The 13,597-nt window shown below is 37.6% G+C and overlaps 1 protein-coding gene across 4 annotated transcripts; it reads left to right on the top strand.

Annotated features, from left to right (window-relative positions):
- Window positions 1-1,479: 1,479 nt before the first annotated feature.
- Window positions 1,480-13,596, top strand: LOC131772588 (uncharacterized). 4 transcript variants are annotated; one of them, XM_059088532.2, is made up of 19 exons: window positions 1,480-1,615; window positions 2,077-2,208; window positions 3,020-3,097; window positions 4,049-4,211; window positions 4,423-4,499; window positions 5,111-5,276; window positions 5,760-5,821; window positions 6,214-6,333; window positions 6,678-6,749; window positions 6,858-6,887; window positions 7,497-7,729; window positions 7,956-8,167; window positions 8,430-8,597; window positions 9,640-9,693; window positions 10,090-10,190; window positions 10,573-10,646; window positions 10,730-10,817; window positions 11,477-11,607; window positions 12,803-13,596. In XM_059088532.2, the coding sequence occupies exons 1-19, from the start codon at window positions 1,568-1,570 to the stop codon at window positions 13,101-13,103; spliced, it is 2,310 nt and encodes a 769-aa protein (XP_058944515.2). In that variant the 5' UTR covers window positions 1,480-1,567; the 3' UTR covers window positions 13,104-13,596. The 4 variants fall into 4 exon arrangements, with proteins under 4 accessions (XP_058944515.2, XP_058944516.2, XP_058944518.2 ...); XM_059088533.2 differs by lacking the exon at window positions 3,020-3,097; XM_059088535.2 differs by lacking the exon at window positions 12,803-13,596 and having other exon boundaries at window positions 11,482-11,607.
- The last annotated feature ends 1 nt before the right edge of the window (window position 13,597 follows it).

The following is a 13,597-nucleotide window of genomic DNA, read 5'->3' as shown; positions in this document are numbered from 1 at the left end:
AGTAAACGAATTTCCAATATCTTCGTTTCTAATTCTCCTTACTTAACGTCATAAGGCAATATACTATTGTTTTAGCCACCAAAAACGACAAAAAATCAAACCTTGATCGTTTAAATAAATTTTTACCTCTTACTTCAGTTGAAACAACTTACTTCATCGTTTGATTTCACCACAGACCTCTCTCCATCTTACAGAATTTCGCAAAGTTCACAAAACGTTTTAAAGGCTGTTGTTGTCCGTTGAGACATATTACATCCCTGGTGATAACCACAACTGATGCTCTGACTACTGAAAAATTGAACTCGTTAACTATCAACTTCTTGATCATGCATACGATTCAGCGCATATCAAACGTTATGTATTCCACTCACTATGTATCATGGTTCGCTTGGAAAGCTTTGAACATGTGAAACCCGTATATCACGGAGAGAACAATAAAAGTTAAATATGATCATTTTGATGTAACAAACGTTTTACTGTGAAGTAATATATGTTCTCCCGGTGGATGTAACATGGAGGTCAAGTATCAGAAGTCAGTTTTATACTCCGAGTCGTTTTTCGTCGAATAAGGACTTCTGCCTTAGGTGCGTGTAACAAAAAAGAAGTCGGAATCTTTGGGAGAAACTCGTAGATACCTTGCCCTTTTTTTTTTTTTTTTTTTTTTATGAACGCAGCTGTGAATCAGAGCAAAATTAACCTACGCTAACGGCCGTGAAAAACGTTTTTAGCTTGGACTAGGTGTTCTTGTACCCCTGGTACATCATTTTAACACAAAAATCAAAACAGAAAAAGAGAAAAAAAACTAAAAGCGAAAAAAAAAGGGAACGATTTAAATTGACTCGTACTTGACTCGTAACTCAAACTTGACTCGGACTCGAACTTTACTCGCGATATGGTATAACTCGGACGATAATTAAGGCACTTTGTGACGATTTTCCTTCTGTTATACGCTTTCCTGAATTTTTTGGACGCTCTGTCACATGTACTTTCCAGATATTTGCTCGAATTCTCCTTTTACTGTAATTCAAAATGTTATTTTGTCAAACGCAACGTAACTCTGATCAAAACACTACGAACGCAGTTCGAAACTTATCGCACCAAGATATTTTAATTTCATGCTTTGTGCTCATTACATGACAGGTAGATTGATTGTGTTGCGCGGAGAATTGTTTTGTGTTCTCCAAGCTTTTCTCATCGCGAATTTTCGTTCAGAAACGAAAATTTGAAGAATAATCGCTCTTTGCTCTAACGACATGGCGCGAAGTGCAGGTGAGAATCTTCCCACGAGCTTTCGCACGAAAGTCCGATGAAATTTCGGAAGAACAATGAACGCAATATCGGCGATTTTTGTTTGTAGAACTTTTGCACAATTCTGTACCAACACTCTCCGTCATTACTCCAACCGATAATGCCAAGTGGGACATACATGAAGAGAAAAGTAAGTATGAACACAACCGCTGGTTTTGCGTCTGGCGTGGACCGTGAATCCGCCGAGGACAGTCACGAGACTGAAGTACCCGTTCGTGACCGCTCGTGGTAGACCTAGTAATCTGGTTCGACAGCTGGAATGACAAAGAAGCCAGAGGTTGTGTTTTTTTATGGTCCTCCCTTTTCGGTGAGGTTTTTAACTGATTACATTTCTAGAATTTTACCATGACTCTAACGTGTTATTTTTTAACAGCCTGTTTAACTTAGTTTAGCTTGTGAACCCTGTTTTTTTGTTCTCAATCACCTTGAAATAATCAGCCCATGTAACTTATGAAGTAATTTATCTTGTTCAAGTGGTACCGTGTGTTTTCCAAGATATAGAATTCAGTAGAGTCGGTACACTAGGCCCGCTTACTTGGTGTCGAGTCGTTCCGTCCCAGGCTGATGATGATATCTCTTGTCTCTGGTGAAAGATTGAAGGCTGGACGGGCCACCAGCCAGTGTTTGAGTGAGACCTCATATATGCATGAAAACCTATCCTAGGTGCGCAAATTTGTTAGCAGAGAGTGCAGGGGTAGGCATTCCTGAAAGGAGATTCTGATATTTCTCCCAGGCTGATAGACAAAATTTGTTTTGATTTACTTTAAGGGAAAGGCTTTGTTTTTCAAACACCACTTCTCCCAGACTCACAAGAAAATTAACCCAGCTGAACTGTTTGAAGCTACTCCCTCTCTGAGCCACCGAGAAGTGATTCTGAAGGTTGTCAATACACTCAATGAGGTTTGTGTTGCAATACTAATAATTATTGGTGAAACTGTCTGAGTCATTGAATGCAGGTCTGAGCCATCAATGTAGTATTCAGATATCATGTCATGCAAGTTGACTCAGGCAAGATGTTGTGTGGGGAACATAAAATGTGCAGACATCCTTGCTGGTTAACAAATAGATTCCAAGTTGCTGTGCATCTGTTCAGTAATAGATCACAGATGACGTCAAAATGTGGTAAGAACAAAAAGTGGCACACGAGGCATAGCCGAGTGTGTCACAGATGCACGGCAACTTGGAATCTATTTGTTTTATATAATAAAGAATTAAAAAAGTGTTAATGATGACATCATCTATACATCTGTCCTCTAATAGATCATAAGTGAGAACCGATCAGAATGCGTGCATAACTGAGCTTATTATATAATTATTGATAGTCCACATTGCATACTAGGGTTATTTTTTAAGCAACAAGTGCAGAGAATGAAGTTCATGTTTTACACTTAGTTATTATATGGCTGTATGGGTGCAATCCCATCATAAACCATAGTTAAAGCTGACTTGTGTGTAGAACCAAATGGGTTGAGACAAGCTGGTTCAGAAAAAGCTGTCATGCCCTGAACTCACATGGATTTGTTACAAAAAATTCAAGGAAAAATTAAGAATCTTTGTTGTGGTTGTCTGTGTGTGCTCATCTATCACATGCTATTTAGGTTGAATACACTTAGTGGTTATATGATAAAATGCATATTGACTGAGTTAGTCTCAATCTAAGATAGTTGTCTGTGTGAAATTTCTGTTGGTTTCATTTCTAAAAAAAATTCAGGGCCATAGTGTAGTTGTGGATGATGAAAACAGCAGCAAAATAAAGAGAAAATCGTATATGGCCATTATTAGGAAAAAGGTACAGCTATTTGGACTCCTAACTACAATAATTATAGCTATGTATCAATGTGTCTCTCATTTGGAAATACCTCTCAGTCCTTGCAGATCTATGTCAAGCTTTTCTTTGTTCAGTATTCAAGGTGGCTCAAAAGGGTTTAGTTATTTTTACATCCCAATAAATAATTATGAGGGCCTCAATAGGACACATTTTATAGATAGATTTTGGCATTGTTGACATTCCAATATAAATTAAGGAGTATTGTCTTCATGCACAAGTGTCATGCAGGGTTAATTTAAGTAGAAAGAAGAGTTTTTTACTGGAAATAAACACAGACAAGTATTTCAGAAAGCATGAAAGACCTCAAATTACTACACATGAGACATACACTCTCCCTACAGTCCACCGTGTCCTGACTGTCAAGTGTTTAGTTGTAGGTAATTTGGTATTATCAAATGAGTTGATAACATTAATTAGCCTCTGTTAAGAGTTTCAAAGTTGACGTTTTGAGCATTAGCCCTTCGTCTTTTGCTCTGATAAACAGCTAATGCTTGAAATGTCAGCTTTGCAACTCTTGACAATGGCTAATTTACTTTATCAACTCAGTTGATAATACCAGATTGCCTTGTTATACTTCTCCCATTGATGCAGCCTACACTTTCTTCAGAAACTTACCCCTTTTATTTGTGTAGCAATATGGGATAAAAGGTGATCTGCCTTGTGACTTGTTTCCAGTATACCTTTTTTTTTTTCACCACCTTTGTGTAAGCAGCCAATTACCTATCTTTCCACCTTGGAAAATACCAATTGAAATTAAGTAATTACCCACTGTGTAACTACTCACTTAACAAGCTAATTACCTATCTAGTTACTGACCTACCCACTTACCTGCCTACTTTATTCATGACTTTTATTTTAATTCTCAGAATCCCTCTGGGTTTCTCTTAGGATAACTATGTTTTTAATTTTCAGGTTGGGCTGTGTAACTTCAGAGTGATTTATTTCCATATTGCACCTTCTTCTGGCCTTTTTATCTGTTATTGGGCCAGAGAGTGGGAACTGGCTTGTCAGTTTGAGCTTTCATTAATTAAACTCTCTGATATGGAAGTTGAACAATGGTTTCAGAACAATACTGGTAAGAACAAGATTTACATTTATGGTAGTATTTAAGTCTACTTCCCTTCAGTTAATTAATGGTGCAAACTACCTACTATTCAACTGCTAGAAAAACCTTTTTTTGTTGTCTGGGACTCTGCATGAACAACCAACAATTTCTTAACCTTAGAAAAAAAAATTACGAAATGAATATAATCCATCAAGAAACACACTGTCTTGTTCTAATTCAGAACCACCAAGTGAAGAAGAAGGGTTCAACAAAATAGACAAGATTGATGTTCAGTTGGTGTGTGACACACCCTATAAAGTATGTCTGACTGTGTAGATAAATATTAGTACTGTTCAGTTGTGCATTTTTTTGGAAGACTTTAAACCTATGTTGGCATACAAGCACATTTGCCACAATAACTTCTTGACAGTGACCAGCTAATTAACCAAATTTTGTCAAAATGGTGATAAATCACTCAGGTGGACACCCCTATACAGCTAATTTACTTATGGGGATACAATACAAAAAAGGGAATTTCCAACTAGATACACTCATTTTTCATTACACATGCACTAACTTAACATTACACATGTAATTTTGTTCACATTTGATGTTGGTACATTTTCACAATTGCTTCACAAGTGGAAAAAAATAACACCTCTATCTCATTTTTCAAACCTTGCTATAATGTGCAGCCACTTTTCTTTTACCCTGAATGGTGTTTGTGGAGAGGTTTACCTGTAATTTACCTTTATTTTGCCTACTGTGAAATGAATTAGTTAATGGTCATGGACTGCTCTTTCCTGTTCTGTCTCTAAATTGACTTGGTAAAACATCTCCCTTATCTCCCCTTATCTTATCTCCCTCCCGGCCGACAGGTTTTTTGGGGAGCTCTTCTTCACAATTACCTATCTTTGTGCTTTCTACAGTTTGTGGTTCCAGCTCTATTTTTCCAATGGGAGGGATTGTTTCAGTGTCAAGAAGAGCAAACAAACATTCACAAAGCAGTAATTAATGTTGTGAAAAAGTGGAGCCATAACAACCTGTGGGGAAGAGTTGTTTTACTCAAACTTAGTGAAAAGCAAAGTTGTGAAGGTGACAATATGTCCTAAATGCTAGATTTTTAACTGTTTGATAAAGCTCAATCTAGGCAACTAGTTGTTGACTTAACTTTTTCTTCTATTAAAAGGCACTTTAATTGATTAACTTTACTGCATACATGTACTATTAAAATACGTTAAGAATTTAGCTGTGTATAATGGTATAAATTTATTTTTCTAAAGTGCACAATGATGAAAGTACCTCTAACTTTATATGAAAAACATACCTTCCTGCTATGAGTTTTAAATCATGCTAATTGTTCTTGTCCTTTTAGAAAGCCATCAACTTCTTTTTACAAGTGTATATAGCTAACTAGAGTTTCATTACTTGGTAAATCAAACTCTATGAAAAATATCTGCCATTGAATTCCTGTGGGAACTTTTGGTATGAATCAGTCAGATTCACTTTGTAACAACATTTAACTTGAATCTCAAAAAGTGTCTGCTGAAGAGTTTTGTCCTTTTGTGAAATCAACAGGAGGGAAAACCTGTGAATGGCTAAAGAAAATGAAGCAGTTAACTTGTGAATTAGTGACTCAGGTATGTCTGACAAAATTTTGAACTGGCAGAAAATTCTGGATTCTAAAACATTTAAATAATATTATAATGCATGGTGTGGTATATTAAGATGATTATTAACAATTACAATGATTGGAGTATTTTATAAATATGTATTTCCTGGCATATTTTAGTCACTGCTAACCTAATTTGTGGTTATGTAGCAGCATGCCTCTATGTTTCTTTTACATTGTTTTCTGTTGAAGTTGTCACCTGAAAGGTTTTGAGTAGGTACTTGCATATTTGAATTGACACTTTCCTCATGGAAAAATTTCCTCAAATAATTGAAGATTAGATTTGACTGGACAACACAACTGAGGAAGCCTCTCAGAGTATCAGCAATGCACTGATAACATCCTTCCTCTGTGTTGCAGGTCAATATGCCAATCTTCTTGGTGCATTTGTGTTCATATTTGTGGGAATTCAGCAGACCTCCCAACCCAGGTCTGTTTGCTTGGCTTCAGAGACTTCACAACATCGATTTGTCAAACAAGGTTCAGTTATCTTGATCTGTTTTGTGTGATTCCAGATTTCAGTAAAGCTGCTAATTCTCATTATAATGGTGGGGGGTTGTGATATAAACAGTTTGAAAGGAAAAAAATCTAGAGGCAGCAGTAATATTACAGTGTAGAAGCCTTGTGTTTGTCATCTCTTATTCCAATTTTAATTTCTTTGTCATTGTAAGGGTTGAAATATACATGGAAGATGTAAGGTAACTCCTTCAGAGGACAGATGACTAGGATTGCGTGATTCTTGAGATATCAACGGTATCACTACTATTATATACTGATGCACGTTAATGGGGTGTGATTTTTTTGTTTTTCTGTCATTCATGTAGGCAACATTCTTTATTCATTCAAGTGATGATCATTCAAAGGCTGCCACTGCAGCAGGAGTGAAGTGTATCAAGGTGAAATACGCACGAGTAGTAATAACTATTATTCGCTTTTTTTTCCTCTTATAACCGCACTCTATGTTTCTCAAGACTAAAATTGCCGATTTTGTTCTGGGTTCACAGGCAAATAAACTTCTCCAAAATCCATCGATGGTAAGCCTAAAAACTGATCTGTAATTTACTCGCAAATTACAGATTTGGCCAGTACAGTACCAGCGGGAAGAAAGATGCGACAAGAAAACTCAAACGCGTACTTATAGCATCGTGGTTTGTTTGTGACTCACCTCAGACGCCAGGCCATTCTGTGCAAGCAGTAGTTTCACTTTGCGCTGCATTGCCAGAAAAACAGGGAGCTGCGCTCAATCTTTAAGCTTTGAGGAAAGTAAAATTTCATTAACGAAATCGCAAGAGAGGTGTCGAAATAAAAAGAAGGCTTTATGTAGCAGTTTTCTTAGCATTTAGAGAGAAGAAAAGGTAGCCTCAATTCATAGAACACGCATATCGGAAAAAAAATAAGCCGTTCTCGTAATAATGGTCCAGTTCACGCCTTTGTACAGACATATTCAGGACTGAACCCACAACATACGTGAGATGTTAAAATTACTGAAACCCTTAAATTTCGTTCACTCCTAGTCATAACTTCTTATTTTATACAACTTCTTATTAATATAACTAACGACTCGCTGAGTAAAAATAAAAATAAACTCCAACTTAAATACACATGAACACTTATCATCAATCCATGTTTGATTTATTCGGTAGATAGATACAGTGCATTGTGGGGTAGCGGCACGGGTTCCTGAGTGCGTTAGTAAGGCGAAGCTGACATGGCTTGACTCCCAGGGTAGACCTGAAGCTCGTATTCCTCTTTTTCGTGAGGCTGTCTCCTCCCATGACCGTACCGGTGAAAACAAAGTGTCTTCAAATTGTGTTACAGTCACAAATAAATCATATACTCATGGTATATGTTTTAAAGATTTTGCTTCTCTAGAAAGGTTTGTATGGTCACATCTGTTTGTTAAATTTATGGCCCTTATGTCTAGCCGTTCATAACTTAAATGTGTGTCAGTTGTGTTTTTCAGTAGCGCGTAATGAGAGATAGTGTTTTAATGCACCAATACCATTTACTTCACCCACGAAAAAAGAAAAAGGACAATCAAATGTTGGGATGAAATAACAGAGCATGTCACTCATTCTGTAACAATATTTCTTCCTTAACAGATTCAACTTGCTGTACAAACAAGCTGCAATACCGACAGAGTCTGTGTCTGGTGATTTATTTAACTATGAAGGGTGTCCTGTTGAACTGAGTGCACGTAGGACAGAAAAACAATCAAGTGAGGACAATACTATGTGTTTCTCTGGTACACCTGGAACACCTGTTGCTCCGCTCCATAAATCTCCAGTGCGCAGTAAAATCGATGAAAGGAAACGTAAGTTGAGACAGTTGTATGAATTATTCTCACAAACTTCCGCCAATTATTTCCAGTCGGACAGTCTTTTTATTCTCCATTGTTTTTAGACCCGCGGGAGGTAACTTCTTTCTTTTACTCTTTTGAATACCTGCACAGGTGATAGGGTTGTAGAAATATGGCCTTTGTCTACTCATTTTACTAGAAAAGTCACACTGCTATAACACAAAAGAAGATAGTTGTGTTTTCAGCATGTTATTTACACTGGTATACTTTGTCTTAGCTCCTGACACCATATGCCCGACTTTTGTGGTCAAAAGCTTAACTACTGAGAAGATTGAGAGTCATGCCTTCAGTCTGGGCCATTTCAGACGAGGCGAAGGTTGCACAAGACTAATCCGAAATGTTAGGAGTAAAACAGTTGAAGATGGTGTGCTTTTCAGTGCGAAGTGTAAGTACATGTAATGTGCCCTTCGGTTTCATAGCTTGCTAAAATTGACGTCCCTTAGAAAGAAGTAATCAAATTTTGGCTGATAACAGACCCCACACATAGCGGCCCGCCGAAAGTCCTAAGCTCAAGTCAAGTGATACCTCTTTCAATCGAAAAACCATACGACAAGTAGAGAAAGAACTTGCGGCTTGTTTTTTTGGAGAACGTGAGACAAAGGAAGAGCTTGAGTCTCCACACAGAGATCTCGACGATGAGGCGGGTTTATGTTGAGTTCACATGTGACAATTTTTCCACATGCAGCTAGAATCAGCGATGTCCAAAGCTCTATGAGCTTCAAAGGTCAATGACGAGCATCGGAGCGCGAAATATGTGGGTCTGCAACTCGATTCCTCGTGAGGAATCTCTATTTTGACGTTAGTTCCTCGCTCTTCACCAAACGAATTACACTTTTTCGTAACCAACCACCGCTCTTTTAATCCCGGCTTTTTATTCAATTTCCGTACATGTCACTTCGCAGTAATATATTTGCATATTTATACCGGACATTTATCGTCGATAAATGAGTGAGAAATGTCACCGAGTTAGTGAGAACGTTTTTGTTTTAAAAAAATAACCTCGACGGAACCAGCTGTGCCGCATGTGTATCTTTGTGCCTATTGTCGCTAATATCTCAAAACATCACCAAACTAGGTATTTTCTCGGTAAAAAATGAATAATCACTTTGCAGTGTACCGTTCAAGTATCGATCGAGCATGTCAATGTCGATTTCCGGTCGAAAGCTTAGCCTTCCCGGAAAAACTTTTTAGTCCGTGGTGGTCATACCGTATTCAGTGGTTTAATTCCACTACGCTTAAAAAAGCCCGGATGTTTACAGGAACCGACCGACCGATTGACTGAAAGTGCTCCTCACCCAACTGCTTAAACTCGTTTGAATTTCTTGAAAATGGAACGAACCAGCGCCGGAGGTGCTAAATATAGGATACAGGGTATACGTTTCCAGAGAGTAAAGTCTGTGTTATGATTGTTTTTTTCTGTATTTCAGGTATTGGGTCACAGGACCAGCTTTATGATGTGTCTGTCGTTCTTAATGAGAAAGGTAGACAAATAGAGCTGAACTGCATGGTACTTGATATCTCTGTTTGTCCAAAAGCAATGTAACAATTCGAACGATGTGCTTAAAACTGGGCTATACGGTAACCTATCAGAGAATAGTATATTTTGAATGGACCTCATTTTTTCATGAGCGTCTGAAAACCTTGGGTCAAAGAAAGGCCAATAGTGTCGCGCAAGTCGAATAATTTACATCTTTGCTCAAAGGATTTTCCTATTTAATAAATAAAGAAGGTTTGACTTTACTGTGCTTTTTTTGTATAGCATGTCGAAGCATGTGGTAAGTTGCAGAGGACGAAAAAGTGTAAAAGCAGTCGAGTGCTTATCCCTTCTGATCACATGTAGGGAGGGTTCACCTTTCGTCCTATCTTTTGTCTGACAGGTGTTGTGCGAGCTAGTTGTACTTGTGCTGATCCGGCCAGTAAGCAAGGGAGATGTAAACATGGAGTCGCTTTATTACTTCGGTGCAAGAAAGAGAAAAACGTAAGTAATTTTTAGACTTTGTGGACTTTAATGGTCCCTGTCTTTTTGACATCTGAAATTTTCCAAATAGTTTCTGTGAACGACAACTCCTAAGAACTGAAGGCGAAAAAAAATAGTAAGTAAATGAAAATTTACAATGCAGATTAATGCCATACCACCAAACAATGTAGAAAACGTGACGATGAGATCGGCCAAAGTAATTACTTTTCAATATTTGGACGCCACTTTAAAGTAAAACGACTCGAAAAGAAAAAAATCACTGCCTGTCCCTCTCAGATGGGACATGTTTCCTACGGCTACCTTATTTCACATACAGCCTTCATGAAAGTACAGGTAAATGCTTTCAGCCCTTATCTATCTCCAATATCTATTTTTAATACAGTCCGCGTCAAGTGGTGAAGATCGAGTAAAGAAGACTAAACCTGAACATTCATCCTCAACTAAACACTGCAAAAGGTACCGAGAAAATCCATCATACTTGTTTTGTTTTACTTTTTCTTTTTACTTGCCAGTGTGTTTATAAGTTTTATGTATTTTAGACTTAAGGCGAAAAAGAAATTGGAAACCACGATGTACTTTTTAAGCCCAGAAGAGCTGCTTCAAACAGCACAGGAAATTTTGCATAAGGTACAAAGCTACTTAAAGTTTAGCGCACTCAGTGATTGAATTATGGAGATTTACCTGTACGAGTTCACTAACAACAAACAAGAAATTTCAATACCGCACTCGGCAAAGCCTCCTGCGGTATTGAAAATTTCGAGTACAGGTAATCCCGATAAATCACGAGCAATGAGTGCGTTAACATTTTTATTATTCAAATTGAATACACTGGACAAAGAAACACGGCGTTGAAACCTGTTGACAACACGCAAAAACACCTCTACTAGCTTGAATGAAAAATTTGAAATTCGCAACCTTACCTTTCGAGACAGATATTCCCCAAGTAGTTGCTTTCTTGGTGTTTTTAGGAATTGCATCATCATTAAGAGAATCAATGTCTACATCTGGCAATTCGTCAAACTTAGAGTCAGCTGAAGCCATGATGTAATGACAGTGGTGTGTTAACTTTATACCACGGCTAGTTCACCACGATAATGACGTCAAAGAAGTTGTTTCGTCACAACCCAGTATCACGTGATGCAAATCAGCCAATCAGAAAATCGGAATTCATAAGTGTATGAAAGCTGAATAATAATAATTGATATTTACAGGAAGAATAAATTATACGCTTCTGTCTTTAATAGAAGGTTTTTGTCATCAGCTGGTGTCATATCGTTATACTTTAGAACAGTAACCTCAGCAAACCGGAGGAAACTGATCGCAGCAGACGACAGTCAAGAGAATTCACGCGTGAGCAGCGCAAATCTAAATTGAGTTTACATGTAGAGGACGAACCTTATAAAGGGATCTCTCGCAGGTGCGTTTATGATTTACAATCAAGCATAAAATGAAGACCTCTATTCCAGCTAAAAATTTACCATTTATATTTTCAATACCTTTTTTATAGTTTTTGGGCGTGGGTCGTTGTTGTTTATGTTAAGCATTAATTTGGAAACAATAGTTTGATTTGTAGCCGGCGGTTGAAACAGTCAAAATATTTTTCGGCTACGCACTAGCTAGGCAAAGAGTCGTGGATGCGTGAATCATTCATCTGATTCGTTCATGGTGATGACAACTAGCAGCCAATGATACAACTCCGAACCATTTAGTTCAAAACAACTCAAGTTTTCATCGATTTATAAAAACGTTTGTCGTCTTGCAAAGATAACACGATCGTATCCCCAGTAAAGGCTGAATTCGTCATTTTTTTTTACTCGCGCACCATTGATGTAAACGCATCAGGTGACCGTATATGCCCCAGCTAAAAGTGGGGAATATCCGTTGTTATTAAAAACTGGATCATTGGATAATGCAATTTAAGAGTTTTCATTGGCTTAGCCATCATGGCCTATGAGCCATTATACCTTGCTCGTGTATGATGACGAGTTAAACTGGAAATGGATTTGTACATTGTAACATTCTGTTTGTTCTTATAAAATAAAGTTGGGCAGATTAATCTATGTTTTGGGGCGCCTTTGAATCGTCTCCGCGCTCGTGGAATAATCGTTCAATATACCCCAAAAGATATTCCACCAACTTCCAAACTTCTGTCCACCACGATAAAGGACTTCGTTTAAGATTTATTTTAAGATGAGAGAGTATTTAGTTATTTTTATTACAGAAGAAGGGACATGTCTGTTTGTTCATAAAGTCACGGTCGTATCAGAGAAAACTGAAAAGTAAATATTCCATGCAGCAGAGCTTTTCGTAAACTTTTTTTACTGCGCGTCACAAAAATATCTGATTGGATTATAAACTCAATAGCCTCCATTTTGTGCTAAAACATGCTCGTATATTTCCGTTCATCGTAGCTCAAAGTTTTTTGTGAGCTTCGCTCTTGTAAAAATTTTCGCATCTCCGAACAGACTATGTTTGCAGACAATTATCCATTCAAATTTTTGCCCTAAATGGAAGGTATATGTAATTGAAGATATTCCTTTTGCGATGTCGTTATTTGGAAGGTTTACAGCGTCTTGATGTTCTTGATATTTTGTATCCCTTTTTCTTCACAGAGAAAGCCTTAATTCTTCCGTAAGCAGGGATAGTTTCATAAATGAAACAATTGTGAAGGAAACATGTGAGGACGTTCAGTGTGGCTGTACAGATAATGGGCTTATAAATAAGATAATCCCAGAATCAGTTACTGTTGGCACATTGGAATTTCGGTCTACGGAAACTAGTTCAAGTGTTCCTGAACCACAGATACGAACCAAAGCCGGTGTTCTTGAAAAGGATAAATCCCAAAACGGCATCATCATCCACAGGAAGGACGAAACACAAACGAGAACGTCAATATTGGATGAATTTATTTGACAAATGATTATCTGATACAGAATTTTTAACTCACTTATCATGTTTTCGGGTGTTGATGAAAATTATCTGAAAGGAGGACAAAAGGCAAACGTCCTTTGTCGAGTTTCTTTAAGATTAAGTTTTTGTAAAGGCGATTCTTATTGAAATTTTTCCCTGTTGAGACTAAAATTAGATGAGATTATTACCAAGTTTTGATGTAACGAGCTTGATTGACCGGAAGCCAAGCATTCTGAAGCAGGAGATCTCTAGCATATACTATACAAGCGATCTTTCTAACAAAGCAAACTGAACTTAGCAGAGTTGAGCTGGACAGGTAGAATCCTGTCGTTATCAGTCACTGTGTCTTACCGGAACGCTTTATACCAGTTCAGACCCATACTGCAAATCAACTTTAGTGACAAAAGGTAGATGTGTGTGGTTCTCCTGTCTTACTCTCTGCTTTTAGAGGAACATTTAAGTCATAGTTTAGTATGAAACTTTAAAAGACAAAATTG

Source organism: Pocillopora verrucosa, chromosome 1 (assembly GCF_036669915.1).
Source record: "Pocillopora verrucosa isolate sample1 chromosome 1, ASM3666991v2, whole genome shotgun sequence".
NCBI classification, from domain to species: domain Eukaryota; kingdom Metazoa; phylum Cnidaria; class Anthozoa; order Scleractinia; family Pocilloporidae; genus Pocillopora; species Pocillopora verrucosa.
This window is presented reverse-complemented; position numbering and strand designations above follow the sequence as displayed.